General features: G+C 49.3%; 11 protein-coding genes; 3 read left to right on the top strand and 8 right to left on the bottom strand.

Annotated features, from left to right (window-relative positions):
* Positions 1-132: 132 nt before the first annotated feature.
* FFUJ_04850 (related to tetracycline resistance proteins) lies at positions 133-1,659 on the bottom strand (the record flags this gene model as incomplete). XM_023571814.1 has 3 exons in its annotated part: positions 133-461; positions 531-1,225; positions 1,274-1,659. 3 exons carry the CDS (start codon positions 1,657-1,659, stop codon positions 133-135), a joined length of 1,410 nt encoding a protein of 469 aa, XP_023426056.1.
* A 1,073-nt stretch (positions 1,660-2,732) lies between these two features.
* Positions 2,733-3,198, top strand: FFUJ_04851 (translation initiation factor eIF1a-like protein; the record flags this gene model as incomplete). XM_023571813.1 has 2 exons in its annotated part: positions 2,733-3,043; positions 3,102-3,198. The coding sequence occupies 2 exons, from the start codon at positions 2,733-2,735 to the stop codon at positions 3,196-3,198; spliced, it is 408 nt and encodes a 135-aa protein (XP_023426055.1).
* Positions 3,199-3,225: 27 nt separating this feature from the next.
* Positions 3,226-4,631, bottom strand: FFUJ_04852 (related to mannosyltransferase; the record flags this gene model as incomplete). XM_023571812.1 has 3 exons in its annotated part: positions 3,226-4,134; positions 4,182-4,426; positions 4,481-4,631. 3 exons carry the CDS (start codon positions 4,629-4,631, stop codon positions 3,226-3,228), a joined length of 1,305 nt encoding a protein of 434 aa, XP_023426054.1.
* A 234-nt stretch (positions 4,632-4,865) lies between these two features.
* Positions 4,866-6,101, bottom strand: FFUJ_04853 (probable D-amino-acid oxidase; the record flags this gene model as incomplete). XM_023571811.1 has 4 exons in its annotated part: positions 4,866-5,689; positions 5,741-5,838; positions 5,885-6,022; positions 6,076-6,101. The coding sequence occupies 4 exons, from the start codon at positions 6,099-6,101 to the stop codon at positions 4,866-4,868; spliced, it is 1,086 nt and encodes a 361-aa protein (XP_023426053.1).
* Positions 6,102-6,822: 721 nt separating this feature from the next.
* On the bottom strand, positions 6,823-7,370 carry FFUJ_04854 (probable thioredoxin; the record flags this gene model as incomplete). XM_023571810.1 has 3 exons in its annotated part: positions 6,823-7,021; positions 7,081-7,188; positions 7,249-7,370. The coding sequence occupies 3 exons, from the start codon at positions 7,368-7,370 to the stop codon at positions 6,823-6,825; spliced, it is 429 nt and encodes a 142-aa protein (XP_023426052.1).
* A 1,545-nt stretch (positions 7,371-8,915) lies between these two features.
* FFUJ_04855 (uncharacterized protein) lies at positions 8,916-11,345 on the bottom strand (the record flags this gene model as incomplete). The annotated part of the gene is made up of 1 exon (XM_023571809.1): positions 8,916-11,345. One exon carries the CDS (start codon positions 11,343-11,345, stop codon positions 8,916-8,918), a length of 2,430 nt encoding a protein of 809 aa, XP_023426051.1.
* A 5,755-nt stretch (positions 11,346-17,100) lies between these two features.
* On the top strand, positions 17,101-18,543 carry FFUJ_04856 (related to NUF2-outer kinetochore protein-part of Ndc80p complex; the record flags this gene model as incomplete). XM_023571808.1 has 2 exons in its annotated part: positions 17,101-18,372; positions 18,427-18,543. The coding sequence occupies 2 exons, from the start codon at positions 17,101-17,103 to the stop codon at positions 18,541-18,543; spliced, it is 1,389 nt and encodes a 462-aa protein (XP_023426050.1).
* A 257-nt stretch (positions 18,544-18,800) lies between these two features.
* On the bottom strand, positions 18,801-19,484 carry FFUJ_04857 (uncharacterized protein; the record flags this gene model as incomplete). Its single annotated transcript, XM_023571806.1, has 1 exon — positions 18,801-19,484. One exon carries the CDS (start codon positions 19,482-19,484, stop codon positions 18,801-18,803), a length of 684 nt encoding a protein of 227 aa, XP_023426049.1.
* A 372-nt stretch (positions 19,485-19,856) lies between these two features.
* FFUJ_04858 (related to beta-NAP protein) lies at positions 19,857-22,293 on the top strand (the record flags this gene model as incomplete). XM_023571805.1 has 3 exons in its annotated part: positions 19,857-19,896; positions 19,951-20,093; positions 20,149-22,293. 3 exons carry the CDS (start codon positions 19,857-19,859, stop codon positions 22,291-22,293), a joined length of 2,328 nt encoding a protein of 775 aa, XP_023426048.1.
* A 157-nt stretch (positions 22,294-22,450) lies between these two features.
* Positions 22,451-23,534, bottom strand: FFUJ_04859 (related to phospholipid-translocating ATPase; the record flags this gene model as incomplete). XM_023571804.1 has 3 exons in its annotated part: positions 22,451-22,685; positions 22,746-23,244; positions 23,303-23,534. The coding sequence occupies 3 exons, from the start codon at positions 23,532-23,534 to the stop codon at positions 22,451-22,453; spliced, it is 966 nt and encodes a 321-aa protein (XP_023426047.1).
* Positions 23,535-24,541: 1,007 nt separating this feature from the next.
* On the bottom strand, positions 24,542-25,644 carry FFUJ_04860 (related to 3-hydroxyisobutyrate dehydrogenase; the record flags this gene model as incomplete). XM_023571803.1 has 3 exons in its annotated part: positions 24,542-25,270; positions 25,321-25,491; positions 25,543-25,644. 3 exons carry the CDS (start codon positions 25,642-25,644, stop codon positions 24,542-24,544), a joined length of 1,002 nt encoding a protein of 333 aa, XP_023426046.1.
* Positions 25,645-25,925: the final 281 nt, after the last annotated feature.

The following is a 25,925-nucleotide window of genomic DNA, read 5'->3' as shown; positions in this document are numbered from 1 at the left end:
AATAGACTTGTGAATAGACTTGATCAGCCTGGATTGAATCGAATTTCTATATAATGATTTCGACCTTGATGTTACTTCGCTTGTTCATGCATTCTTGAATTTCCTATTCCCTCCCTCTTTGATAACGCCTTGTCACTCCGTCCTCTTTTCCTCAGCTGGAATGAAATACCAGCACATCAACATGACAGCAAACAAGAAAATCACAATCGGATGAAGGACAAAGGTGCCAAACGCCTGGGCCAGAAGTCCTGTAACGAAGGGTGCAATAGCTCCTCCTGCGCTATCGCAAGCATTAATCATGCCGATACCAGTCAGAGCCTCCCGCCTAGTCATACCTCGAAGGAAAACAGCTGATGCACATGGGTAGATAGGACCAAGGAGAAGACCGACAACAGATACGGCAATGGTGTTTCCCACGATGTTAGGAATGAGCCAGACGAGAAGCTGAAAAGCGACGGCTCCTACGATGAGGCCATACACAAGCGTTTTCTCACCGATTCGCTGCGCAGGGGCAGAAAGGAGGAATCTACCGATGGTGATACCAGCCCAGAAACCTGCTGTTGCATAACCAACTGACGAAGGATCGCCATCGCGGTCGTTGATGAGAAAAGAAATGACCCAGCCAGAAATAGAGACCTCGGCTCCCTGGTAGGCAAAGATGAAGAGTGAACCAAGGAATACGATGCGCAGGTTCATAGCAAGAAAGATGCTGTTCGACAAGGAGTCTCCAACTTGAGCCGTCTCTCTCTGGCGTGCCGTAGGACTTAACTCCTGCTCGTATCTCCAGAACGACCATATTCCTAATGCGACGGTTAAAGCTCCGAGCACACAGGTTATTATGTAGTATCTATTCCACATGGTGTTTGCAGCTGTAACGAGCGCGGTCGCAACGAGAGGACCGATGGTTGCCCCTATTCCGTAAGTCCCGTGCTGTACACCCAGCATGAACGTTCCGTTCTGGAGACCACCACAGAAGAGGTTCCCGATGGCCACATTTATCGAGATGCTGAAGCCGATAAAGAAGAAGGATAGAACAACAACGATGAAAGGGGCTCCACTGATGATGGGTATGTATGCCAGAGTGACAAGGGCTTGACCGAGACCAAGAAGTTTGGCTCGACCGAGTTTTGCTCTAAGTATATCGATGAATACAGCGGCGGCAATGAATCCGATGGCTTTACCGACGAATATGAGAGACACGGTGGCATATCCAATGCCATAGTACCTAAAAGTATTTAGCTTGTGTCGTTCAGGGGAAAGATTATCGACATACTTCTCCATATAGGGGATTAATGCACCAGTAGCACCATCGCTAAGAGCATTATTTATCTGGGATAGACAGGTCGAGAGAAGTCTGAAGCGGTTCATGAAAGGGTCCCAGATAGTTGGTGCAACTTCAACAGTCTCTGTATTTGAATCTGGGCGATCAGGTTGACTCATTTCTAAGTCATCGATATGGTCGGAAGATGCATTGTCTGGTTTTGGATCATCTCTGACTGGCAGTATCTCGAGGTCAAAAGATTCTCTCTGGGCTGAGCCAATATTGGTTGTCGAGGTAGTCATTGGCGCGGCAGTTAATGGACGAGACATATCTTGTTTTGCCGGCTTTGTAGATACTGGCTGAACTACCGAGAGACCTGAAAGCATTGAAGTCTCCATGGTGTATGAGCACTAGGTCACCAAGAACTAGCGACTCGATATATAGTAACGGGTGATCAGGAGAAGATTCGATCACATTGTGTAAGAAGTTCCGAGGGATAAGTGTGCTTGAGCCTGTCCATGGTTATAAGTATGTAGTCTTAGTTACTCGGTTCTGTATCATATTATCATGAATCTCTGCAAGGTCAACTTGAGTCACCCGGTCACCCAGATCTTGACATCCCCACGGGCCATCCCAGAGAGTGGAATGCCTCTATTTGGCAGTTTTTGGGGCCCTAGCATGCCAGGAGGGATGGCCAAGAGGGTAATCAAGCCGAGTCCAGTTCGACAATACCATACGATGTGGTTTATTAAGCACGGACTCATGGTGAATTGCACCGAATTATTTACCCAGGTGTGTTACAGGGAGTACACGATACCAGGTGTTCTTGTTGTAATTAAAGGTATCCTTTGCATGAAGACGAGACATCGACATACGTAGTTCTCAAGCAGTCCACGTACACAATCATGAGGCACTGACAACATATCCATCATATCGACTGTTATGTCACTGGCCACTCAACTTCATGATTATGAGGTTGGTTCTAATACCCCTTTTAGTAACAACCCCAGCAACCCACCACTAGGACCCAAGCAATGTGCTACTTAAAATACAATCACGATATCCGTAGGAGCGGGAGTACAACTTACAGCCCGATATGGTAATTTCACGAGATCATGTTGGGAACAAACGAGGGGAGGCAGGCTTAGGATCATCTTGACCCGAAGCGACGAAAATATTCAAGTAATTGAGTCTGGACTTATGAGGACTGTGAGCCAAATTTATTTTGTCATCCTCCTCTAAATGCCTTGAGTTTTCTTGCTCCTCGAGGTAGGACCGGATAATCCGAATTAAGCAAGTCCGCTCCCTCTTGGAAGCCATTATGGATAGAGTAATACTGGGATCTGTCCTGTCTATCAAGGTATATCGTTCTATCGGTGTCTGCCCCTCCAAGCAACCCCTCCATATTCTTCACGTCTAGAAAATTCCCAGACAAACTTTTATGAAATAGCAATCGACATAGAACTTCACGATGGGACGTCCAAAGCGAAATGTTCTGGCGGCCGCAGAAGCTGCCCTAACACCTCCCGACGCTCTCGAGCCCAACCAGGCTCTTGTCCGCGTTGTTAAGCCTGAAGGAAACAACCTGTATACCTGTGAGCTTCCAAACGGCAAATCCCTTGTGCTGGAACTGGCCCAGCGATTTCGAAACACCATCTGGATCAAGCGTGGCGGTTTTGTTTTGGCTGAACGATACAAAGACGGCAAGGAGGAAACTCGAGCAGAGGGAGAAATCGTCAACGTTGTCCGTGATGAGAAGGCCTGGCGCAAACAGCCATATTGGTGAGTTTTGTGGTATCTATTCGTCTGAAATGAACTAGGCTAATCAAGTCTATCGCAGGCCCAAAGAATTCGTCAAAAACACATACGACATGAGTGACTCCGAGGACGAATCCAATGTCGGGAAAATGCCACCCAGTGACTCCGAAGATGAGTGAAAAAAAAATGTTTTTCTAGATCCAGATCTATTTGTTCTTATCATCAACGTTCCCGACTCTGGCAGCGGGAGCAGGAACGGCAAGTCTGGCTGTTCCCAGATACACCAACACAACTGTCGCCAGCATTGTGTTCACAGCGATAGTTGAGCTGAGGTCGGTGCTTGGATACACGTTCCAAGCCCATTCCTGGGCGGCCCAGATAATTGTCACGATGACGGGGTCTTCGGTGGCCCGCCAGAGGAGATAGGGAGTTGCCCAGGCGAGATAGGCATAGAATTGGTAGTGCAGTGATCGAGCGAACAGCAGACCAACGAGGTTGGCGGTGAGCATCGTAGTCATGACGTACTCAGGAGTGACGTAGTGGGATATGCGAAGCTGTTCCTGCACGGTAAACGGGGACTTGAGTCGCAAGAATGAGGGAATCAGGTCATAGAGCGATCGTCCAGTTGGTTGGATCCATCTCTTGGAGATGAAGATCAGGAGCACTAGAACGTGGCAGGCCAGAAGAGATATAGCAAAGTATTTGCTGAGGAAAACTTCCTCGCCCAACATGCGCCAATTGACTGTCCACTTGAACTGAAACTGCCGTGACAGCTCAAAGGCCCGAGCCGCATACCCACGAGGGTTCTGGGTGATAAACGGAATTCCAATGGCGAACTGAATCTGTGCCATGAGCCAAGCGAGACGAAGGCTAGGCCACAACCCTCTACCCAGGAAAAGGATGACACCAATAGAAGGAAGAACTAGCAGTAGCGACATCTTGATCCCAAGACCCCAAGAATACACTAGACTTCCAACGGTCCATTGTCGGCGTTGGAAAAGGAAGATGGTGAGCCAGAGGAAGAAAACGGCGAAGCAGTCGTTGAAACATCGTAGGACGAAGAGGCTATGTAGTCGTTTAGAGGCGATTAAGAAGACGAACATGTACGGAGGTACCTAGAATTGTTAGCAAGCCAACTCAACTATTTCGGGGTGTTACTGACTTTGGCTTTCCAATAGCAGAGCATCACCACTCCCAACGTAGCCATATACAGCACAGCAAATATTTGCTGCGCCAGAAGAATATTCGTACCCTCGTCCGTGATATAGTAAAGTCCCGTGTAAGTGTAGACATGCGCCGCTGGATACACCAAGGGACCAGTATCGCCCACCATCTTGGTATAGTCTCTCTCTCCCGATACAAACTGCGAAATCTGCTGCATGTACGCAACCCAGTCGATCTCGGTATCTGTTCCACAAGATTAGCTTCATCATGAGGCTTTGACAATTAGACGCCACGCACATGGGATCTTCCATATGATCAAGCCACAACCAAGCGCGTCGACCAGCCAGAGCGCGATGGGGATGAGCTTGGAGAGCGCATGGCGGCCATTGAGGACGTTTCTTAGCAAGCGCAAGCCCTGACTCAGGGTGCCAGATACAGATTCTGGCATTTTGAAATTGGAGAATGCGCTGGCTTTTGAAAGGAGGAAAGGAAAGCTTCGTCAAGTCGAAACAGGGGTTCAAGAGCTTGGAGAGAGCTACGTGTGGGAAATGCGGGGCCCCGCGATATGCATATTCTCATATTCTCTACTCACCAACATCAGTCCTTCTTAAGCTGAGGGCAATCATACAAATGAATGAATCAAGTAGGTATTCATATATCAATTGATAAACGCTTAGTCAATCTACAGCTTGGACTTGGCAGCCTTGCCAACCTTGTCCACAATCTCAACTACGCCCTCAGCACAACCATATGAGCCCTGATATCCCCAGCCAGAGTGACCATAGTTGTGCACGATCCATGTCTCCTCGTCCAACTTTTCCTCCTCAAGTCGAAGCCCGTCTCGTCTCCAAGGGCGCAGCCCCACAGCGTGTCGAATCACACTCAGTCCCTTAACGCCCTTGCCATCAGCAACCTCAGGGCGTGCCTCAACAATGCGCTGCATGATACGCTGGGCGATATTGGGGTCTGGTTGAGACTCCCAGTTGCCGATATCGTAAGTTCCACCCAAGATTGTGCCACCACCAGCTGCTCGCTGCATGAGGTACATGACATCGGCACCGCCGTCCTCAACTCCAGATGTGATAAGCATGGGTGTGCTCTCGTTGCGCACCAGCACAATCTGTCCACGTGCAGGCGCCATGGTCTCATCCTTGACACCGCCCAGCTTCAAGGAGCCTAGGCCTGTCGCGTTGACGATGATGTTGGGAACGTTGCCCGTGTGGCTCAGTTTCTTGGCCTCACTGATATCGGTCAGGATACCTCTCTTGAAAACCACGCCATTTTTCAGACATTGACCGACAAGCCAGGGAAGGTAAATAGCGGTGTTGATGCAGACAGATGTGAATTCGCAGCCTGAGTCGTAACCGCGAGTGACTTCATCAGGGTTCTGTTCTCGGAAATCCTCAAAGATCTCCTTATACCAGGGCTCCTCCATGAAGAGTGCATCAGGGAATGTTTGATTCTTTGCTGCTTCTGCGTCCTTCTTTCGTCTTTGAATGTGGCACTCTGCTAGATATTAGCCTGTTGTTTTTCTAGAGAGCAAATATGGTGACGCACTTTGGAAGTGAATGCCGGCTTCGGGGACTTGTTCGCACAGCTTCTTGAACTCTACCCATGTTCGACGTTCCCATCTGCTGCTTTCTCGTGTGGCCATGCTGGAAAGCGTGAGTAGGATGATACAAAATGGGCCAGATCACATACGGGCAGACGTTGGCGCCAGCAAATGGCGAGGCATATTCAATATCATAGTCACCGGGCATATGCTTGCCCACGACAGTGATCTTGTTGCCCTTGTTCTTGGAGAGAAGGTAGGCGGACGTCAAGCCAGAAACACCAGCACTTTTATGAATCAGCTTCGTTCAGAATAGTTAGCTTGTCCCACCAAGACTCACCCAACGACGACAATTGTGTTCGCCATTTTGATATGTCACGTTCTGCTTGATGATCGGGTATCTGCTATGAATTTTCTCGAAATGGAAAAGTCCTTGATCGAACAGAAGACTAGACTATAGAGCAGAGGTTGTCACATCAACTTATACGCCGTCTCATCGGTTCCCAGTTGAAGGCCCGATCTCTAAAACGGGTGATTGGCTCTTGTGATTGGCTCATCAACGCGGGGCCGCCGAAACCGGGATCGGCTCTATCATGATAGTAGCATAAGAAGCAACGTTCATGATAAGCCTGTCACAATCGCTTGAATTGCATATTGATCAGCCAATCCATTTGTTTTGGCAGTTATTGCCGACCTGCCAAACGCTTCTTGGGCGTAAATGACACTCGCCGAATGGTCATATGCATACGACGGCCTTCCACCTCCGTGACAGTCCATACTGGAAATAGAAGGCCGCGAGAGAACTTTACTAACTAGCCTGTGGCAGTTGAACCATTTCTAGCCGAAATCATAGACGTGTGGTGTAACTGCCGATCAATATAGACTCACAGGCTCAACCAATTCTTCAGAATGATGTATGGATAAGATACCAGACAGACATCAATAACCCATTGTACAAGTCTAACTATGCTAATAATACACAGCTGTTTCTTACTTTCTTCGGCAATGTAAACAGGTTGAGTCTATTGCCATGACCTCCCTTGACAGTCCAACTAAGTGATATGAGATGTTACAAGATTTACACCATTTATGCAGCATGCTTGGCCAGCATCGACTGAAGGGCCTGAGGGTTAGCACCGACCAGCTCATCGACCTTACTTCCGTTCTTGAAGACAAAGAAGGTTGGCATAGCGCGGACGCCGAGCTCAGCGGTCAGGTCTGGGAGCTCATCGACATCAAACTTGACGAATTGGATGCTGTCTGAAAGTGCCTTCTCTTCCGAGAGCCTAATTTTTTTTTATTAATTGCCCATCTGCAATGGCAATGCATCTTCTGAGCCACTTACTTGTTGAGGATGGGAGAGATGGCCTTGCAAGGACCGCACCATGTAGCGAAGCAGTCGATAAGAACAGCCTTGTCTGTTGTAGAGACAAGGTCCTTGAACTCTTTCTTTCTGTCCGATCAAGTTAGTGAGAGCTATTCCCAGAAACTTCATGGTTGCTCCTAAACTCACGTCTTGATATCCTGCACAGCGAATCGAGCAGCCGTGCTATGGAATGGCCGGGCAGCGAAAGCCACAGCGCCAGATCGAGCAGCCTGAGCGACAGGTCGCATAAGACGGAAGGGAGAGGCCATTGTGTAAATCCTATAAAACGTGTCGTTTATATGAGTTGTAGACTTGGATTAGTATGAGAGGTCTGGATTTCTAATTGTTAGCTCTGATGGCTCTTCATTGGGTGGAGTATGATGACTTGGTTGATTGGCCAATCATGTTATGATGACACAAAGTTCATGACTGGTCTTGGACGTTTCATGATAAAAACACAAAAGTTTCATGATAATGTTTTGGGGTCGGTTTCATGCTTTGACGATGTATAATATGTTGATCGAGGCTTATGGCGTACAGGCCATTGACGTAGTGGCATCATAGCATGAACAATTCCCTAAGTTTAAGAGCTCTCAAGAGCCATGTTCAACGATGCCCCATGTTCTTATCGAGTTATATATGAGACAAATCAATGAATCTATATATTTAGTACTTTACAGACTTCAGTAACTTACTTCTTTTTATCAGTCTTCTCTTACATTCAAACCACGACCATAGCATCTCACACTTGTAGATGTGCCACGCCTAATTGTGCTATACGCATGGCATGATAATTTCCACATTCGCAGCAGCTAAGCTAGTTCCCGAGATCTACCACGATCATCTCGTAATTAATTACTGCTTCAACTGCCGAGACCACGGACACAACTTATTTCATGCACCTAGGGCTGTGGATCAGACCTAATCTTAATATAACTGTCACTTGACGTATGGTGAAACAGCTCTTAATCTTAGGATATTGTTCGATCTGGTCAATTAACCTATCAGTTTACAAACATTTACATCTTCCTCCTATGAGGTGGACAGACACATGTCCATCGTCTTGTGATCTTGCCCACCCCCATTTCCCATTGGTGTTTCATTGCGCTATCGCATCGCAAGTTCTATTGTTTCATGCAATCAACCACTCTCGCGCCAAGCTCGATCTCAGGCTTCCAGTTTATGTTTCTGGACGCCTAAGTGCAAAAGCAAATCCCAGTTGCTCAAATCAAACCCGTTTTTCCCGTCTCCCATAAACCCCGGCTAGAAGAAAACAAAATGCTCCCCTCATCTCAGAGACAAGATAAGGAAAACTACGCCGGCTTCCCAAGGAATGACAGCGCTCAATGGGCACGAAGAGGGACCGGCCAAGGAGACTAGCTCCCTCACCAATAGTTGGTAAATTAAACGCGTCGAGTCTCCCAGTACTCTGTAATTGGCGGTCGACGCGGGGTATCAAAAGGTGCGGTATATGTAGTCGAGAAAAGAAATCCTAGCAGTGAACTTGGAATGCGCCGTAGTCATCAAGGTCGTGTCATACATCAGCAGCAAGTCGGTTCCTAGTACCATCCATGTGATAAGCTATTTCAAGAGTTTTGAGTCGTCATAAGAAGAGTCTTCGCTGATTTTGTTGTTTTCCTCTTTTTTTTGGGTAGATTTTCCGTTGTTGATAAGAATAGTGATAAGGAAATGTGAAATGAGTGACTTAGGTTAGTTGAGACGGCAAGGAAATAAAAGGAGTGGAAGGTATCGTCTGGCCGACATTCGTTAAGTTGCAAGACACTTCTTTTGAACGATCAAGATTGATTTAGCTTTCACATGGCTGGTTGGACGTGACTTCGTCGCCTCTCTGAATTTCCTGTGGCATCAACGGATGGCCGGGGAGTGAGATCGAGTAGTTTAGCACTTCCAGCGCTAAAATTGCGAACGTGACCTTTGCCCAGGTTGACGCTTCTAGCGCTCTGAACATTGGCAAGCTCTTGCGATGGAGACACGGGTGATGTCGGGCTCTCTTCATCCTCGGATTCAAGCTCCAAGAGTCCCTCGTGGCTCTTCATGGTGAATCTGTGCACAACTTGGGGCTGAGAACCAACAGCGCCCCATTTCATCTCTCCATCAGTAGCAAACTCTTCCTCATCGCTGCTGGGACGTCCTTCGCCGGAACGACGACCCATGAACTCAGGATTCGAGTTTCTTCGGGGAGTGAGCTTCGTTAAATATTCATCCTCAACGATCTCCAAATTTTCTTCTGTGCTGTTTGTTGGGGAATCTGTGTGGGCGTCGTTTTGCTCACGCTGATTAGCCCTTCGAATGCTATCTCGTATGGCAGCTCGACGGCCACTGGCATTACCGGAAAGCCAGGAACCTTCGGAGTCAATCGAGGCGAGTGACATAGACATGCCAGCTTCTGGGGATGGTGAAACATATGCGCGCTCTACTGTCGACGGCGTACGGCGCATGGCCTCGGCAGATCGGTGGCCTGATGTTGGTGTGTCGTAGCGCACGCCCAAGGACCTCAATTCCTCCATTTCACGGATCTTTTGTTCAGTGAGGATGGGCATGGGAGGCTCCGCTTCGGGCGACTGAACGCGTGAAGCTGGCGGTGAGAGAGGTAATTCAGGTAAGTCCTCCCGGAACCGAGAGCGCGTCCTCTTCGGAGCGCCAATGCTTGGTTTACGGGATAGATAGTTACCGCTTGAAGAGTTGGGCGAGTCCTCACCCTCGAGCTTAGCGAGGGCGTAAGCTTGCGCCTGTGCTCTTGACTGAGCTGCGGCGGCCTGCATTTCCTCCCGAGAGGTATTGGCAAAGGACGATGGTCCTTCACGTCGTTGCCGTTTGCTTCCAATTCGCAGAAATGCCTTAATGGAAGCAAACCCATTCTTGCTGCCATCAGAATCATGAGAGTTATATCTGGGCATATGAACATCCTCCTCGTTGATGGTCTCCGGCGGCGGAGAAACCATCCTATCCCGATCAGATCGAATCGTCGACCTGGATCGCGACTTAGCCGATCTCAAAAGATCAGAAAATCTTGTTCCAGGAGAAACGCTTCCCATGTCTTCAGAGGGTTGACGCATAGATGAGGTGTCCTTTGTAATGACTTCTTCCATAGGTGTTGGTTGCTCGGAGGCGGCTGTGTCTGTGTGATGACAGACCTCCTCGGTCTTCTTTGGAAACTCGATTTCCCTTTCGTCTTCAGTGATATCCATGGGCTCTGGATCTTCAGGCTTCGTTTCAGTGACAACAGCGGAAGCAGGGTCGATCCCCAACCCTACAAGTTCACGGCCCATGACACCTCTCTCAAGATTCTCTGGTGGAGGGGTGCCTGTGTTCCTGGCCTGTATTTGTTCCGCTTGTTGCTTCTCTGCCCTTTGTGTGATCCTTCGCTCCATCCTTTGCCTCTCCTTCTGCTTTTTCAGTTCTCGTCGTCGATTATCTATTTCCATGAGTTCCCTAAGATCGCGGGCGTCGAGGTCGTCAGCAAGAGAATCGATGCGCCTGTGCGACCTCGTCGTCTCTTCCGGAATCGGCTCCTGCTCAAGAAGCTTCCTCCTTAGTGATCCAGACCGATGAGGTGTAGGCACGTGGGGAGTCGTCCATCGGGCGTTCGGGGTATAACGAAGGGTAGGTCGGGGTGCAAGAGCTGCAAGAGCAGAGACTCTATACGAGCCAAACTCCGAGTCAGACGAAAGACTGGAGTGTATTGATCCGGGTACTGGAAGTGAAACATCCGAGTTGCGACCAGCTCGGTGCCTTCCAAATCCCCCGGTTTTTGATCTTTTGGAATCTTTCTTCATAGGCCGGCCTGAATTCCATTGTTCCGTAGCAGGCCGAACTGGAGCAAAATTACTCATTGCTTTAATCTCGGCTTCTCTGTTGCGTTCTTCTTTCCTCCTCTTACTTCTCTGCTTTCTTGTTGCTTGGTGGGTCGGACGAAGCGTGGGTGTGCGATCCCAGAGTTCGGAACGTTCTTCAAGGTTGCCAGTAGTTCTTGTTCGGCCTGTTCGTTCACGGACTGGTGAGCCAGCGCGGTGTCGGTCGGTGCGGATGTCGTCCTGGCGTCCCGGGGAGAAACTATAGGTTCGACCGGCTCCCTGAAGTCTGGGCGGTTCGGTACGTCGTTTCTTCAAACCAAGTTTGGGTCCCTCGTTATGAGGCAGCGGCGCGCCCTCTGCATCTGAGAAAGCGGCGCCGCTGCGGGAGCGTTTGCGGCTACTCCGGCGCCGGAATGGCCAAAGGGCCATAGTTCCTAATTCGTCGCCAAACGCTGGAGCTAATAATGAGCAAACAATATCGTCGCCGATGTACAGTCGAAATCGTCTAGATTATATCGTGTATGCGAGGGCATCGTGGAGTCGTCAGAACGTTCGTACCAAGCTGGTCATCAGGAGAAGCGAGTGAGAGCTGCAGGGTCGTGTCGAACAACTCGCTGCGCTGGTGGGCTCGATGGCCGCAACAAAACGATGTAGGATCAAAGAGGGCGCGTAGGTTGTAAGTATGAAAGTATTGCAAGACAAGTACAGCTACTGCGGTGACAGTCCAAATAAGCGGTGATTGTGTATGTATGTGGATGTAAAAGAATGCAAGTACGCGAGCGAGGTCGTAGTTGTCGTAGGTGTTTGGTGCGTGGCGAAACGTGTGTGGTGGTAAAGAGTATTGAGGAAGCAGCAGGTGCTAGGTAATTAAGGTAAGTGCAAGGAACGGCAGGCGCTGGGTGTGTGCGGACTCCGGGGGGGGATCATGGGTGCTGGAAAGAAAGATCAATTTTTCAGGGCACCGGGGGCCGGCAGGACAGGGAAGGAAGGGAAGGAATGGGTCAATGGGTCAATGGGTCAAGCCAATGACTGGGACGTAGCTTCCCAGTTGCGGCCAACGAGATGCTGCAGGTTGAGTGGGAAAATCGACGTCAGGCTTCGGTGGAAGCAGAGACAGACAGGGAAGGGCGGGAGGGGCCCACAATCACTGAATTGTGCTTTGCTTTTGGTCTGGTCCCTTGCGACATGGAAAGTGCTAACGGTTACCTGTACGTACCTCCTTTTTTTTTTAGACGTTAGCGCATCAGAAGGACACCAAAAGCCCCCAGATACCCCTGGTCGACGTGGCAAGGGTCCCGTCTCTCTGGAGCCCTTTTCAACGGGGCTTTTTAGAGCAAATGGAAGTGGATCACTGTGAAAAAGGTCTCATGAGGTAGCGGTACGAGAATTGCTAGTGGTTGTAGGCACTCAATAAGCGATGCCCAGTACCAGTACTTGCTGGCGGGGACTTCCAGGGCGTCGAGGGGCACACTTAGGCTGCTGATGAGGTGGCGCTCAACCCGCTGGAGGGGCCGCTGAGTTGCTGCTGTCGGCGTTGATTAAGTGCTGGGAGTTAGGCGGCGGGGCAGCCTCGTAATTGAACGGGTAGAGCAAAAAGCAGACCAGACGGTCAACACCGCAATACTCGGTGAAACTCGAATTGGAGCAAGGGAACTCGGATAGAGCAAGCGAGAGGAAAGGTGAAGGGGTACATAAGATAAGTGTTCGATAAGATACCTATGTATAGTATGCACATCAATGGTTAAAGCAGCAATCCGCTCCAAGTCCTCGTGATCTAGTGGATAGCCCGGATCAAATGAATAGTGTGTAGTTATATGCAAGTCAAAGTGTTTTGAGCAGATGGTGGTCATCGATTGAACAAGAGAGGTCAAGCTGACTCGTCTAAACTGAGAGGGGCAGAAGATCTAGCGAGGAAAGCTCCGTACGGTATTGGTGATTGATCATGTTTGTTTTGTTTTCATGTGGCAGGACCTCACTAAGCAAACCATCCCCAGAGTGAATTGCCAATGGTATGAAGATGATGTAAAAGGCGGGGAGTGCTGGTAGTTACGATCCGTGGCAAGAGGGAGCCAACTTAGGACTTATCTCTCTAAAGCATCTACAGATACCACAGCAGCTGATGATAACAACTGATTCATGGCAAATGCTTAGGCGGTCCGACTTGTGCTCTCGCATTCCTACAATCATGTTCTAAATTCTTCTCATCACTGCCCCTGTCGGTACTTGTGTTCCAAGCAGAGGCTGGGCGGTCTTGGCTGTCGACTAACACTCAGCAGCCGCTAGATTAACTCTGAAAGGCGTAGCGGATGCTATTTTGGCCGCTTTTGAAGGAATTGCATGAAACAAACAGCATGGACGCTGTTGTCTATGTGTCACGGGCTCAGTATGCTGTTCGTGTCTACGTCAAGGATTACAAGATACTGACCAAAGAACACAACTCCATTCGAGCCTTAATACTTGGCAATCATCACAGCTGAAGATGGAGCAAAGATGGGCCCTCCGGATCTTCACTCCGCTAGGAGCCGTCGATGATCGTCGGTATAGCTCCCTGTATGTCCTCTCCTCGCATTGGTGTTGGCATTGGCTTGGACATTAGAGGTCGAATCTCATCTTATCTCAGGGCACCTCAACCAATGCATGAGGTCAAGTTCGTGCCCTTCTGCAATGACCGCTTCCTTAGATTGGCCAATCTCAGTAACGAGAGGGTGTGTATCACCACGAGTTGATGGCTTTGCCGTCACTCCTACTCTATAATTCAGTATGCCACGGGGACACTTTCTCGGTGCTCAGCTCCTCTTTCGTCTGTGATCTTCTACAACGCAACTGTTCGCCACACTTGTCGTCGCCGTTGCAGCCACAAATTAACTTGGCTCAACTTTGGAAAGTTCCCTCCCATTGACAAGATCGAGTCAAACGCCTTTTCCGTCTCCTCGCGGGACATCATTGAATGGTAGCCACAGACCAAGCAGCCATCGGCACATGTCAGAAACTCTCGTTCTCGTCGCTTGTTCTCTTCGGCTTCTTTCTCCTCCCGCCGCCGTGATGAATCGCGATATCTAGTCTCGTGGTTCACGACACCCGCCACACGATTGAGTGCAGTACTGCACTATCAACAGATATTGGATTGGACGCTAGTTCGACACAGGCCACAGGGGACATCGTTTCGCCCTGTCCGAAGATCTCGTTCGCCGCCATGCGATCGAGGCTGTCACGCCAAAATCCCCCGCCCCTTGCTATTAGGTGACTAATGCAGCTGTTCAGTCATGTCTCACAACCGTCCGGCGCATGAGTCTCGAGAGACCACAGTGCTTGCTCCCTCCCTCTTCCGTCCCTTCAGCTTGAGCGCTTGATTTGGGACAAAGCAATGTGTCGAAACTACCTTAACTGGCCCAGTGCTGTAGCTGCGAATTGATTTGCTGTACGTAGCACGTTGGAGAGGTTAGGCTGGGTTGGCAGACGACATCAGGTATCCTGTACCTGAGTCTTTTTGCCAAGCCTCTCTCGTCCGTTTTCCAGGTACCGATACCTATGTACCTCGCATGGGTCTTGATGCGACTTGCGCCTGTCCCGTCTACGCCGTCCCTGCGTGTTTCTTCGTATTTTCTTTTCAAAGTACGAAGTCGCTTCTCTTAAACCCCGACACTTGATTTCTCGTTGGCTTTGGGGCCTTCGTATCCGCCAGCCGATGCTTAGAAAGTGCTGACTGAATCTTATCACCTTGCTTGTTGTTAGCCGTTGGATCTTGTACGGGCTTTTGGAATGTGATGATCGATACATCCCCTGTCTATCACCAGGAGCTTAACGAAGCCACAAGGCTATCAAGTACTTAGGATAGCCAGCTTTTTTTGACATGGCAGAGTAACAAATACGGTCAGTTACCATATCTATTTTGATCCCTGGGATCTTTCTGCTTCTTTCTTTCAATCTTTGAGTCCCCAGAGGCACCATTTACAATCCTTGACTTCTAAAAAGAACATGGCAAGCATGGGTAGGGTTATTTCCGAACCAAGTTTTCGTCTCCTCCTACTGTCGATCCAACCTCGACATGGAAATGAGCGTCATGATTACACGAGCGGTTCAGGTCAACAATTACCGAATTGAAGCTCCATGTCGATCAATTGCATTTCAGGATTTCTTTCAATCACACAAGCAGACAGGTCAGGCCGGTTCAGCTTGGCCTTGATGAGAGTTGAAGTTACATATTCGACGTCACACAATGAACTTGTCATACATCACCGTGGCATGGTCGGCAAGTTTGCCCAGTCTATCGCGGAACATGCCTTGGTACGTAGACTGTACTACTGGGTATAGCACTCCCGCAGCACGACCGTTGCAACGTGGAGCTTGGGCCTGATGAACGTTGCGAATCAGGGACCAGAGGGTTCTTTTTGACTTCACCCGAACTTCAGATTGGCCAATGAAATTACAGTTGGGTCGCTGATCCTGAATCGTGTGCTATGTCTGTATTGCATCCTAACGGCTGAGAAACCACAAGATGATCATCGAGAGATCGCCTTTCAAGCTTGCAACATCCCAACAGTCTCATCTTGCAATGTCAGCGACACTCTCAATCATGCAGTAGAGGATGGGATCCATGTCTAACAGTGGTGAATCTTAGCGCTCCCGGCGCCCGCCACGGAAACAAAGGGCGGCCCATCCCTCCGTAACCTTAGCAAGTTACTCGGGGTTTCCTTGTCCAAGGTTTCCGCAAGGCACCATGCATGTCAAGTCATGCATGAAGAGGATTTCTGAAGGCTTCTTCTTGGTCGTGGCCAATAGCTGGGGGATGTTTGTGTCGTACAACAAGATATATGTCGCTTCCCGTTGCCTATTCCAATAGATTTCTAGCCAATTTCCGAGCCAAGGACTATTTGCGGTCAATGCCAGCGAGTCAATCAGTTCTTGAACCAGTACGGAGTAAACGGGTTTGATCTCTTCGGTAGAAGCGAAGATTAGGTTTGCTCCTTTGTCAGAGTCGATCGGGGCAGATTTGTCCCAGCGTTTCGATGCCCCTGAGCCCTTGTTTCATTGGGGAGTATTGGTTCTGGGGACTAGGCTTTGAGCCAACCGATCTCATGTTTCAACGTCCCAAAGCTTTTGCTTTTTTACTCAGACTTCGGGCTTTCTTAACCCCCTGGACAAGCAGACAGGCCAGAGTAAGAGGATGGTGGTTTCGTTTCAGGGGCGCCACCTTGATTGATCAAAAAGTAATGAAACGTTCTGGGGCGTGCTGGCGTACCGCCACGTGGATGAGATATTGTACGCAGAAGTAGCTGGCAATGTGGGACGAAGACTTTTGAGGAACTGGCCTACAAACACGTTCCCTCGGAAGAGTTTTGACCAACGGCTGACAACCCAAGTTGGGTTTATTTCAGTGAGTCGCTGTATGAGGGAGTATTAACCAAACTGAGCGACTGTTCACTGCGTGCCGCAGAGACTAGATGTCACGGCAATTTGCTTCACTGTGCTTGCATCTGCTGCATTACCAAGCCACGCGAGTTGAGTGATTAATTCACAGGTTGCAAATGCACGAAGACGAGTTGACGGCTGCAAGTGAGACGAACAAGTGCAGAATAGTCAAGGATCTCCAGTCGATTCTCGCCAATGATATGCTGGTGGCCATCTGGACTATATTTAGTGATACGAGCGAACGTCACTCATAGCAGTTATGTGGAGCATGTCAGTGCTTCTTCCTGCAGCATTCTCTGGGTTTCGGAAGTGTTATTTCGAGATCAGATGAGGGCAGGTAGCTCAGAGTCATCATTCATAGTATCAGAAACTCAACATGGCATCCCTCCAGTGCCTCCTGAGTTATCAGTCATGGTCATCAGATATCGATCGTAATCGGTCACAGAATTTAGATAAAACTTTGCTAATTAGGGACGAAATTAAACATAACCAATAGTAAAGACGTCGTTTATCAAAGACATGCATCGTATTTGTCTGAAGCCACTGTTTAAGATCTGCACAAATCTCCATTTACTGAAACAATTACCAGTAGTAGGTAAGTACTGGCACAACTGAGTTAAGCTGCGATGCATCATCACGTGATGCGACTTCTCCATGTTTCCACGGCAACACGTACACGGTGTTTATGCTTTTCAGTAATCGCGACAAGCTAATTAAGCCAAGCACAGCCAAAAGAGAGAATACAATTTTGACGAGATAAAGCACAACCGCAACCATGGCGTACAATCCGCGAATGAGCATTATTCCAACCTCGCAGCAGCAATCGCGGACTCGAAAAAAGGAGGAAGAAGCAGATGCTTTTATGCGTCTCCCCGACCGCGAAATCGTTGGCTGCATCACCGACATCGGCATCAACTTCACTGTCGCAGATCTTCAGAAGCCAAATGCAGCACATGTTCAGCAAATTTTTGAGTGGTTCGCCGAACTCCTCCTCAATGCGACTCGTGAGACTGTTGAGCCGGCCATGAGAGCCGCTGCCGAGGATATTGTGGGAGAATACTCGGATGTCATCCCTCCGGACACTCGTAACCTGATGGGCTTTTATGTGTCGCTGCGCAGGCTGTTGTTTGAGTGCGGCATCACCGATTTCAGCTTCAACGACTTGTATAAGCCGACATATGATCGTCTCGTCAAGATCTTCAGTTACCTAATCAATTTTGTTCGATTCCGCGAGTCACAAACGGCTGTTATCGACCAGTACTATAACAAGGCAGAGTCGACAAAGACACGCATTGAGACGCTCTATGCCGAGAACCAGGAGAACGAGGGTCGTCTGGAAGATATGAAACACAACCGCAAAGCAATGGAGGCGCAGGTCCGAGAAAAGACGATGAGGAATGAGGAGCTCAAGAAGAGACTGCTAGAGCTTCGACGGAACCAGGAAAGGGTTGCCGCACGGCTGGAAGAGGCCAAACAGAAGAAGGGCGAGCTCACTGCAGTGTTGGAACAAAAGACCCACGAAAAGGTTACCTTGAAACAGGAAAGCACAAAGCTGCGACCTTATGTGCTCCAGAGCGCCTCAGATCTTCAGGAGAACTTGGCCGAGCTGCGTGAAATTCTCAACAACGATAAATCACACATCGACGCATTGGACCGAAGAGCGCGAGCCCTGCAGACCTCAACGGATTCATTCTCAGTCGTCTCGACAGATGTTGCGTCATGCATAAAGATCCTCGATGAGATCGCTGCGGAGCTGGCCAAGGAAGAGGAAGAGCTAGCACGCAATGCAAAGCAGCGTGATGCTCTCTCAGAGCGCGGTAACAACGCGCGTGAAGTCGAGCGCACCGAGACTATGCTAAAACGTCAGTTGAGCAAATGGACAGAGAGGACAGAGAAACTCCGCGAGCAGAGCAACCAGAAGGCGAGGGAGGCGAAGGAGAAGATGCATGAACTCCGGGCAGTGCACAAGCAGCTCACAGAGGAACAGACTGAGAAGGGTAAGGAGATGGAGGTCCGACGTGTCAGAATCGAGCAGACTGAGAAAAAGGTAAGCTGTCCCGCAACGTTCTATATGAGTGACAAATTACTAACATGTGTATAGATGCTTGACTTGAAGGAGAACATTGAGAATGAGGTTCATAGTGCGCATGAAGAGTACCGCAAGATGGAGGCACATATTAAGCTATACATTGCTGAGATGGAGCAGGCTATTGCCTAAGTCTGTCTTGCGGTGGCTTCTGTGCTTTTGTCATGCTTTATGTTATGGTTGGCGGCAATATTTGGGATACCTTAGATACCATGGGTTGGCGTTGAAGGCTGTAATGATGATATGTTGATGTTGACGCCTAGTATGACTGCTTTCAACGTAAAAATAACGCTTTGATATTCATTGAGTACTGAAGACATGGTCGAGCATATCGTGCACTTGACAAGATGGAAACATGGCTAAGTTTCTCATGGGAGCGCCCAAACAATTCAACCTTCTTGTTCACGATTATCGAATTCGAACCATCGACTCAGGACTTGCTTAGCACTGACAGTCCGCCCACTCCATGATCCATCGTCTCTTCTTGATGTGCCATTCAGCAGAGGTGTCATCTCTCCTCCAAGGTGATCCAGGGCGTGGTGTCCTCCTATCCCTTTTGGCTCGATGATGGCAGCTCTAAACTCGTTTCGTGAGGCAGCATCGACTAAAAGAGCAGCTGAGTTGCCGATGCCTTGTGCAGACCATTCGCTTGCGTCCCTGTGAAGAGCTAGGAGTCCGTAAACTAGAAGTAGTGGTGGTCGAGAAGCGGGTGTATAGTTTGGTGGTGCCGGTATGGGTGAATCCTTTGGTGTAAAGACCGAGAGAAAGGCACGTAGATGTGTGACGGTTGGCGCAAATAGAAACCTAATATGACGGGATATGGCTATTTGATAGAGCGGTGCTTTTAGGAGATGATGAGAAGGTTGCGTTTCTGAGTCTCCAGAATCATCGAGTTGTAGTTGTTCCGCTTGGAGAGTGAGATGGTGGGTGATCTCCTCAATGAGTGAGCTCTGAAACTCTTCCTTTGACGAGCCGATTATTATTGTCGAAGGATATCTATGGTAGGATATGATATATGATAGAAGCTCGGAAGGACTTTGTGGCGAGATGACGACGGGTTGAGAGGATTCCATGGTTGTGGTGTTACCCATTGAGTTCATCCAGGGTAGCTCATGTCAAGAAGGTTAAGCAAGGAGAGCTGAGTAACGAGTTTAGATGGTGTGTTTAAACTCTGATGACATATTTTGTGGAATGACTCTTATAATGGCATCTTAAGAAACCTGAGTATTGTTCTTAGTATTTAGATCGATCTGTTAGTATAAGATGCAACTGTAATATCTAGAGGCAGGCAGTTGAGCTCCCCACCAGTTGTCATGCCCCTCCACCTCCACAGTCCGCAGCAACCATCATTCAACGTCATCTCAAACACCTACACTAAAACCCGCCCTCAAAAGCTCTCCCTCCTCTCAAACGCGGCGTAAGCTCGAAAAAAGCTCACTCGCACAATGGAGTCAATAGCGAGGATCTCGAGTCTCATGGAGACCGGTACGTCTCCTTATTGACCGCTTCATCTGTCGCTAAAACTGACTGATCATACAGCGAGGGAGCTCACCCTCGATGCTGCCCAGGCGACGCGTGGTGCGCGCACGAGCTCAAGACCTTTGGACCGAAACCAGATGAGGAAGTTGTTGGATAGCAGGAACGATCGCGAGGTCCTCGAGGGTCTACGGCGTGTTATGGCGGTGCGTGATGTTGTTCTCTTGTCTGCGTATCTTGGCGCTAATTGCGATGAGGCAGATGATGTATCGAAACCACAAGACTCTACCATTCTTCTCTTCTGTCGTCAAGAATGTCGCCTCGCCGAACATCGAAATCAAGAAGCTTGTCTACATATACCTCATCCACCATGCCGAACAGGAGCCCGATCTCGCACTCCTCTCCATCAACACTATTCAGAAATCCTTATCCGATCAGAACCCCCAAGTCCGAGCTCTCGCCCTCAAGACCATGTCCGGAATTCGAGTTCCCGTCATCAGCCAGATTGTATCTCTCGCTATCAAGAAGGGTGTGGCCGACATGAGCCCCTACGTGCGGAAAGCAGCTGCCCTCGCAATTCCTAAATGTCATCGATTAGACCCGAGTCAAGCGCCGCAGTTGATCGATTACTTATCGACTCTGCTGGGTGACAAGCAATACTATGTCGCTGGAGCTGCTGTGTCAGCTTTCCTCGAGATTTGTCCCGACCGAATAGACCTTATTCACAAGCACTATCGGACGCTGATCAAGCAAGTGGTGGATATGGACGAATGGAGTCAATTGGCAACACTACGACTGATGATGTATTATGCGCGAAAGTGCTTCCCTCGGAGGACAGAGTCGCCAGACGAATCGACCGAAAACTCCCAGGATCAGCGAGTGGACGACTTCTACGGGGAATCGCGACAAGGTAGTCGAAGTCATGGGTCTTCAGTACTTGACCCGGATCTGGAATTGCTCCTAAATGGCATCAGACCTCTACTGCAGAGTAGGAATGCCGGTGTTGTTGTCGCTGTTACTCGGTGCTATGTCGATATCGGGACACCCGAGTACGTGAAGCAGGCTATTGGCCCCTTGATCGCCTTGCTTCGTGGAGCTCAGGATATCCAGGAGACTGCTCTTTTCAACATCGTCTCCGTCTGTCTTCTTCGGCCCACCGATTTCGTCAAATATGCCAGCCATTTCCTGGTTCGAGCCACCGATACTGCTCCTGTGTGGGAATTAAAGTTGGAGATCCTGACGATCATCTTCCCTCACAGTCCACCACATGTTAAAAGTCTTATTCTGAAGGAACTTGAACACTTCTCGCAAGGAACAAACAAGGCATTAGTTCGAGAGGCGGTGCGCGCTATCGGCCGCTGCGCCCAGACTGATACCTCTGCGGCTCCTCGATGCTTGAAGTTACTCCTCGGTCAAATCACTAGCTTGGACGGCACCCTCGCTGCCGAGTCACTGACAGTCATTCGTCACCTGATACAACAGGACGTCCAGGGACATGTTGGGACAGTTGTTCGCCTAGCAAAGAATCTCGACTCTGCAACTGACCCCCAGGCTCGTGCTACAATCATCTGGCTTGTGGGTGAATTCTCAGGTCTGAATGGAGAGGACAACATTGCGCCAGATGTTCTTCGCATCTTGCTCAAGGAGTTTTCTAATGAATCGCCAGTGGCTAAGCAACAGATTCTGCTCTTGGGGGCCAAGGTTTACCTCCACCACCTCAACCGAAGGACTGAAGCTGAGAAGGAGAGAGACGCTGAGGAGGACCCGCCTATGCATACAGATACTCATCCTATTGTGAGGCTATGGGAGTACGTCCTGCTACTTGTGAGATATGATACATCGTTCGATCTCCGCGACCGCGCGAGAATGTATCGATCGCTCCTTGCAGTTCCCCAGCTGGCGACGCTGATGCTCCTTGCTGAGAAGCCAGCACCACATGCCCCGAGTCCATCAGAATCTCGAAAGGGATTCCTCTTGGGTTCTTCCACATTAGTGCTTGCAGGTGGCGGTGGTATTCATGGTCTTCGGGGCTATGAACCCTTACCTGATTGGGTCGAGGAAGGAAAACAGCCTGATCGCCGACTTCGAGAACCTGAAGGCAGTCAAAGTTCTAGGTACGACGTAGAAAGAAGTACACTGCCTGCCAGTGAAAGACTCGACGAGGCGGCCAAGACAGTCATGCCTAGCAGATCAAACGGCACGGGGACAGGCACGGGTGAAGCAGTGGGTGCGAAGACTCTGGATGACTGGCTTGCAGAAGAAGAGCAAGAAAGCGAGGAGACGGAAGAAGAGACGGAAGAAGAATCATCGGAGGAGGAGGAAGACGATGAGGAGGAGGATGATGAGGAGGAAGAAGAGACTGATAGCGATGACGATGGGGAAGCCGATAGACTGGTCAAATCCTAATATCGATAGAAAGCATTATCAAGACACGCTCAACTTGGACTCGTCCGAGTCTACAAGATCTGATCTAATATCGTTCCAATACCTCGCGCCCTAGTCAAACACGACCAAACAACAGATACATGTTCCTATGTCCTATCCTAATCTATTCCATATCCCTCTAAGCAGTCTGAGAGTTTTCGACTTTTCGTTCCTCGCTGGAAGATTCAGCAGGTGTCTCAGCCTCGGTCTTCTTAGTGCGCTGCATAGTGACAGCCATCTGTGGGAAGAAAATTCCAGGATGAAAGGCCGTCAGTAGGAAGCCAGTGATGAGAACAAGGGAGCTGTCGAGGACGAGGAAGCTAGGCTCGTCCTGCATAATATGATTGCCCCAACCACCGGCCATTTCGGCAATTCTACATTTTCTCGCGTCAGCTGATGTAAGAAGATAGGATGAATGAGGATTCTGCACTAACCGGTAAATGCAACGAGTGAGAATGGCAAAATAGGCGCCCGAAACCGCAAAGCCAAACATGCGGAACTTCTTATCCTGCCAGACTCGCAGCGACTCAGGGGCAGCCTCTGAGCTGTGGAGGTACTTCTTCACGCGTAGGTAGTAATCAGTGCCCATGGCTCCAAAGGCGAGGAGCACGATGACCTGGAGGACGACACCGGCGATGATGGTCCTGTTACCGTTCCTAGCGAGGTCGGGCTGGTTGCGCTTTGCTGCTGCTGCGACACCACCGCCGATAGCTTGGATGATGAGGCATGAGAGATCGGCTGGGAGGAAGATGCGCGGGTACCAACGAGGATGAACTCGTGAGAGATCTGGGTTGAGGGCGAGGGCGACGTGCTTGAGGGTGAGGTAGATGGCGGCGCAGATGAAGGTCGGGGCGATGATGATGCAGCAGATTTGGGTCTGGAAGGCTGATGAGTTCCAAGGGTTAGGGTCCATCTGAATACGGCCGATATATCCTGAGCTTGTTAGCATTTTATCCTTCTTTCGCTTCCTTTAATTCAGTTCCCGTCATACCAATAGTCTCCAGCAATAAACCTGCTCCCAGAGTCGCAGCATATGTCCATGTCTTCTTCCAAACACCCAATCCTACAGATGATAGGAACAGAATCGCAAAACAGATTGTAAAGAAGTAACTGGATCCTTTGTTGGGAACATAACCGAGGACAGTTGCGCTGACGGGACAGAGGGCAGTGATATTAGTGCAGTCATCGAAACTCGCCGGTCGACGAGCGTATAATTCGTACATTTCGAAGCTACCTCAGTGTAGTACTCGATATGTAAAAGGTGAAGAAATGCCGAGCAACGTTAAATGGAGAGAGGACAGTGAGTGTCACTAGTAGTTGCCTCTTGGTCTGTGTATGATGATGATGATGACTTATGGATTCGTTTCAAGCGACCCGCTTGTATGAAAGGATCCTGGTTTCATGGAGAAATTAGAAGAGGAAGAGGAAGGGTAAAGAAAGAGAGGATGAAGAGAGTGAACAAGGTGTAAAGATAGGCCGAATATGATTACGGTAGGCGCATCCAATACATACAAACAAGATCCATCGTTGCTGACTCGATCCATTCATTTTTCTCATTACGACCCAATTCCTCCGGGTTTTACGGGGCCAACACAGCAACCGGACTTCGGGACATCAAGCACTGAAAATACAGAGCACTAGAGAGAGAAAGGTGGTTAATTCGTAGGTTAAATTCGGAGTGACTAGGTAGACTAACTCGTTAACTGTTGGTGATGCGAATGCCAAGGCCCGGTTATGTCTATTCCCGGGTGCAGATCCGCTTATTTCAACGTTGGAAATGCTTGTTTGCCTCGTCTTTCTCGCTTTTCTCGCGTTGGGCCTCGGGTTCTGCTGCTCGCTTACAGGGCATTTCCGCTTCTGGAACGTGTCCGTGTTGTGTTTATGGAGGTGTACTACACTCGGCGGCCGACCCTTTTTTTGGCTGCATACAAATTACAACAGCAGATACGATCTGTAGTGTCGGGTTGTAGGACTTCGGAACGTTTTATGCTACCGATCCGATTGTCTCATAGTGAGATCTACATAGATCCAATGATACCTTACAAGCTTTATCTCTACTGCAACACCAACACTGCCCTTTTAGTGATTATCACATGTCATAGATTTACAGTATTGTTCTTTCTTGGTCTATTCTTTTCTTCAGGAGCGAGCACGGACGAATCGACGACACCAACTCGACTCAACTTATACGAGCCATGCGTCGTCACCCCTTTCTTCCCTGCTCACTGTTTCATGACTGCTCCTCCTTACCGCCCAAATATCGATACACAACAGAAAAGTCCCGTCCCTTGCACTTGTCCTCCTTTTCAGCAGCTTCATAGACTGCAAACGCCGTCTTTGCCAACTCCATTCTTGCGCCAGCCTCCTCAGCAGCCACCATAGCCAGTCGCAGATCCTTCTTCATCAGAGATATACCGAATCCTCCCCTGTAATCTCTGTTGGCTGGTGCTGTCTCTACAACACCGGCAACAGGGTTGTTGACCTCACTGGGCCAGCATCGTCCTGTGCTCACATTGATGACGCCAGCCAGTTTCTTAGGATCCAGACCCCACTGCATACCCAAGTTCATGGCTTCTGCCGTAGCGATGTTGTTAAGAGCCAGGAGGTAGTTGTTGGCCAACTTGGCGGACAGGCCTGCGCCTTGGTCACCACAGTGGAGGACTTTCTTTCCCATGAGGAGAAGGACAGGCTCGAGACGAGGAATGAGGTTGGGTGAAGCACCGAGCATAAAGGTGAGCGTTCCAGCAGTTGCGCCTACAACACCTCCAGACATGGGTGCATCAACGAATGTGCCTTGCCCAGCAGAAGACACAGTCTTGGCGACCTGGCGAGATGTTGAAGGGTCAATGGTTGAACAGTCGATAAAAACGCGGTCCTTTTTGGGGAGAGACGAAGTGATGATGGATTCATATACGCCCTTCACGTGCTGAGGCTCTGGGAGTACAGTGATAATTGTGTCCTAGACGTGTCAGTGAGACATCTACAAACACAGTGAGTGGCATAACGTACAGCATCTTTGGAGGCATCGAATGCGCTGGCTGCCAACTCAACTTGAGCTCCTGTCGAAGCAGCCTTCATCTCTGTTTCCAGACCCTTCATAGATTCAGGGTTGATATCAAAGATGGACACCTTGTCTGATGGTTTCAACTTTGACTGGAGGTTCTTTGCCATTTGATAACCCTATACTCTGTGTAAGTATTTGACAACCATTCTCTGAAAGGACATGTGTACCATTTGTCCTAGACCGATGAAGCCGTAATTGTCTAGTCGTCGTGCCGAACTGGCAAAGCCTCGACGAAGCATCAGGCTTCCAAGCCGCGTTGAAGGTCTCATGATAGCTGAGTATAAGACGATGGATAGTTCAAGTTTCCCTTACAAGATCACAACCAACGTCTGAATCGGAACAAGGTATATAAGATCAAATAAAAAGCTGAACAAGATAGGATACAAGAAATAGCCCATTAATAACAAACAAAAAGTCTTGGATCTCACTCAAGGCTGGCGTGTGGGGGAATGGTTACCCGAATCACAGCCGGCCATTGCCGTACTTAGCCAGACCTACCGAGTTTATCTACAGGGAGAGTCTCTCCCTATGACACGCCACGATGACTGAG

This window comes from Fusarium fujikuroi, chromosome FFUJ_chr02 (assembly GCF_900079805.1).
Source record: "Fusarium fujikuroi IMI 58289 draft genome, chromosome FFUJ_chr02".
Lineage (NCBI taxonomy): Eukaryota > Fungi > Ascomycota > Sordariomycetes > Hypocreales > Nectriaceae > Fusarium > Fusarium fujikuroi.
Note: the sequence above shows the minus strand (reverse complement) of the source record. Positions and strands in the feature narration are given on the sequence as shown.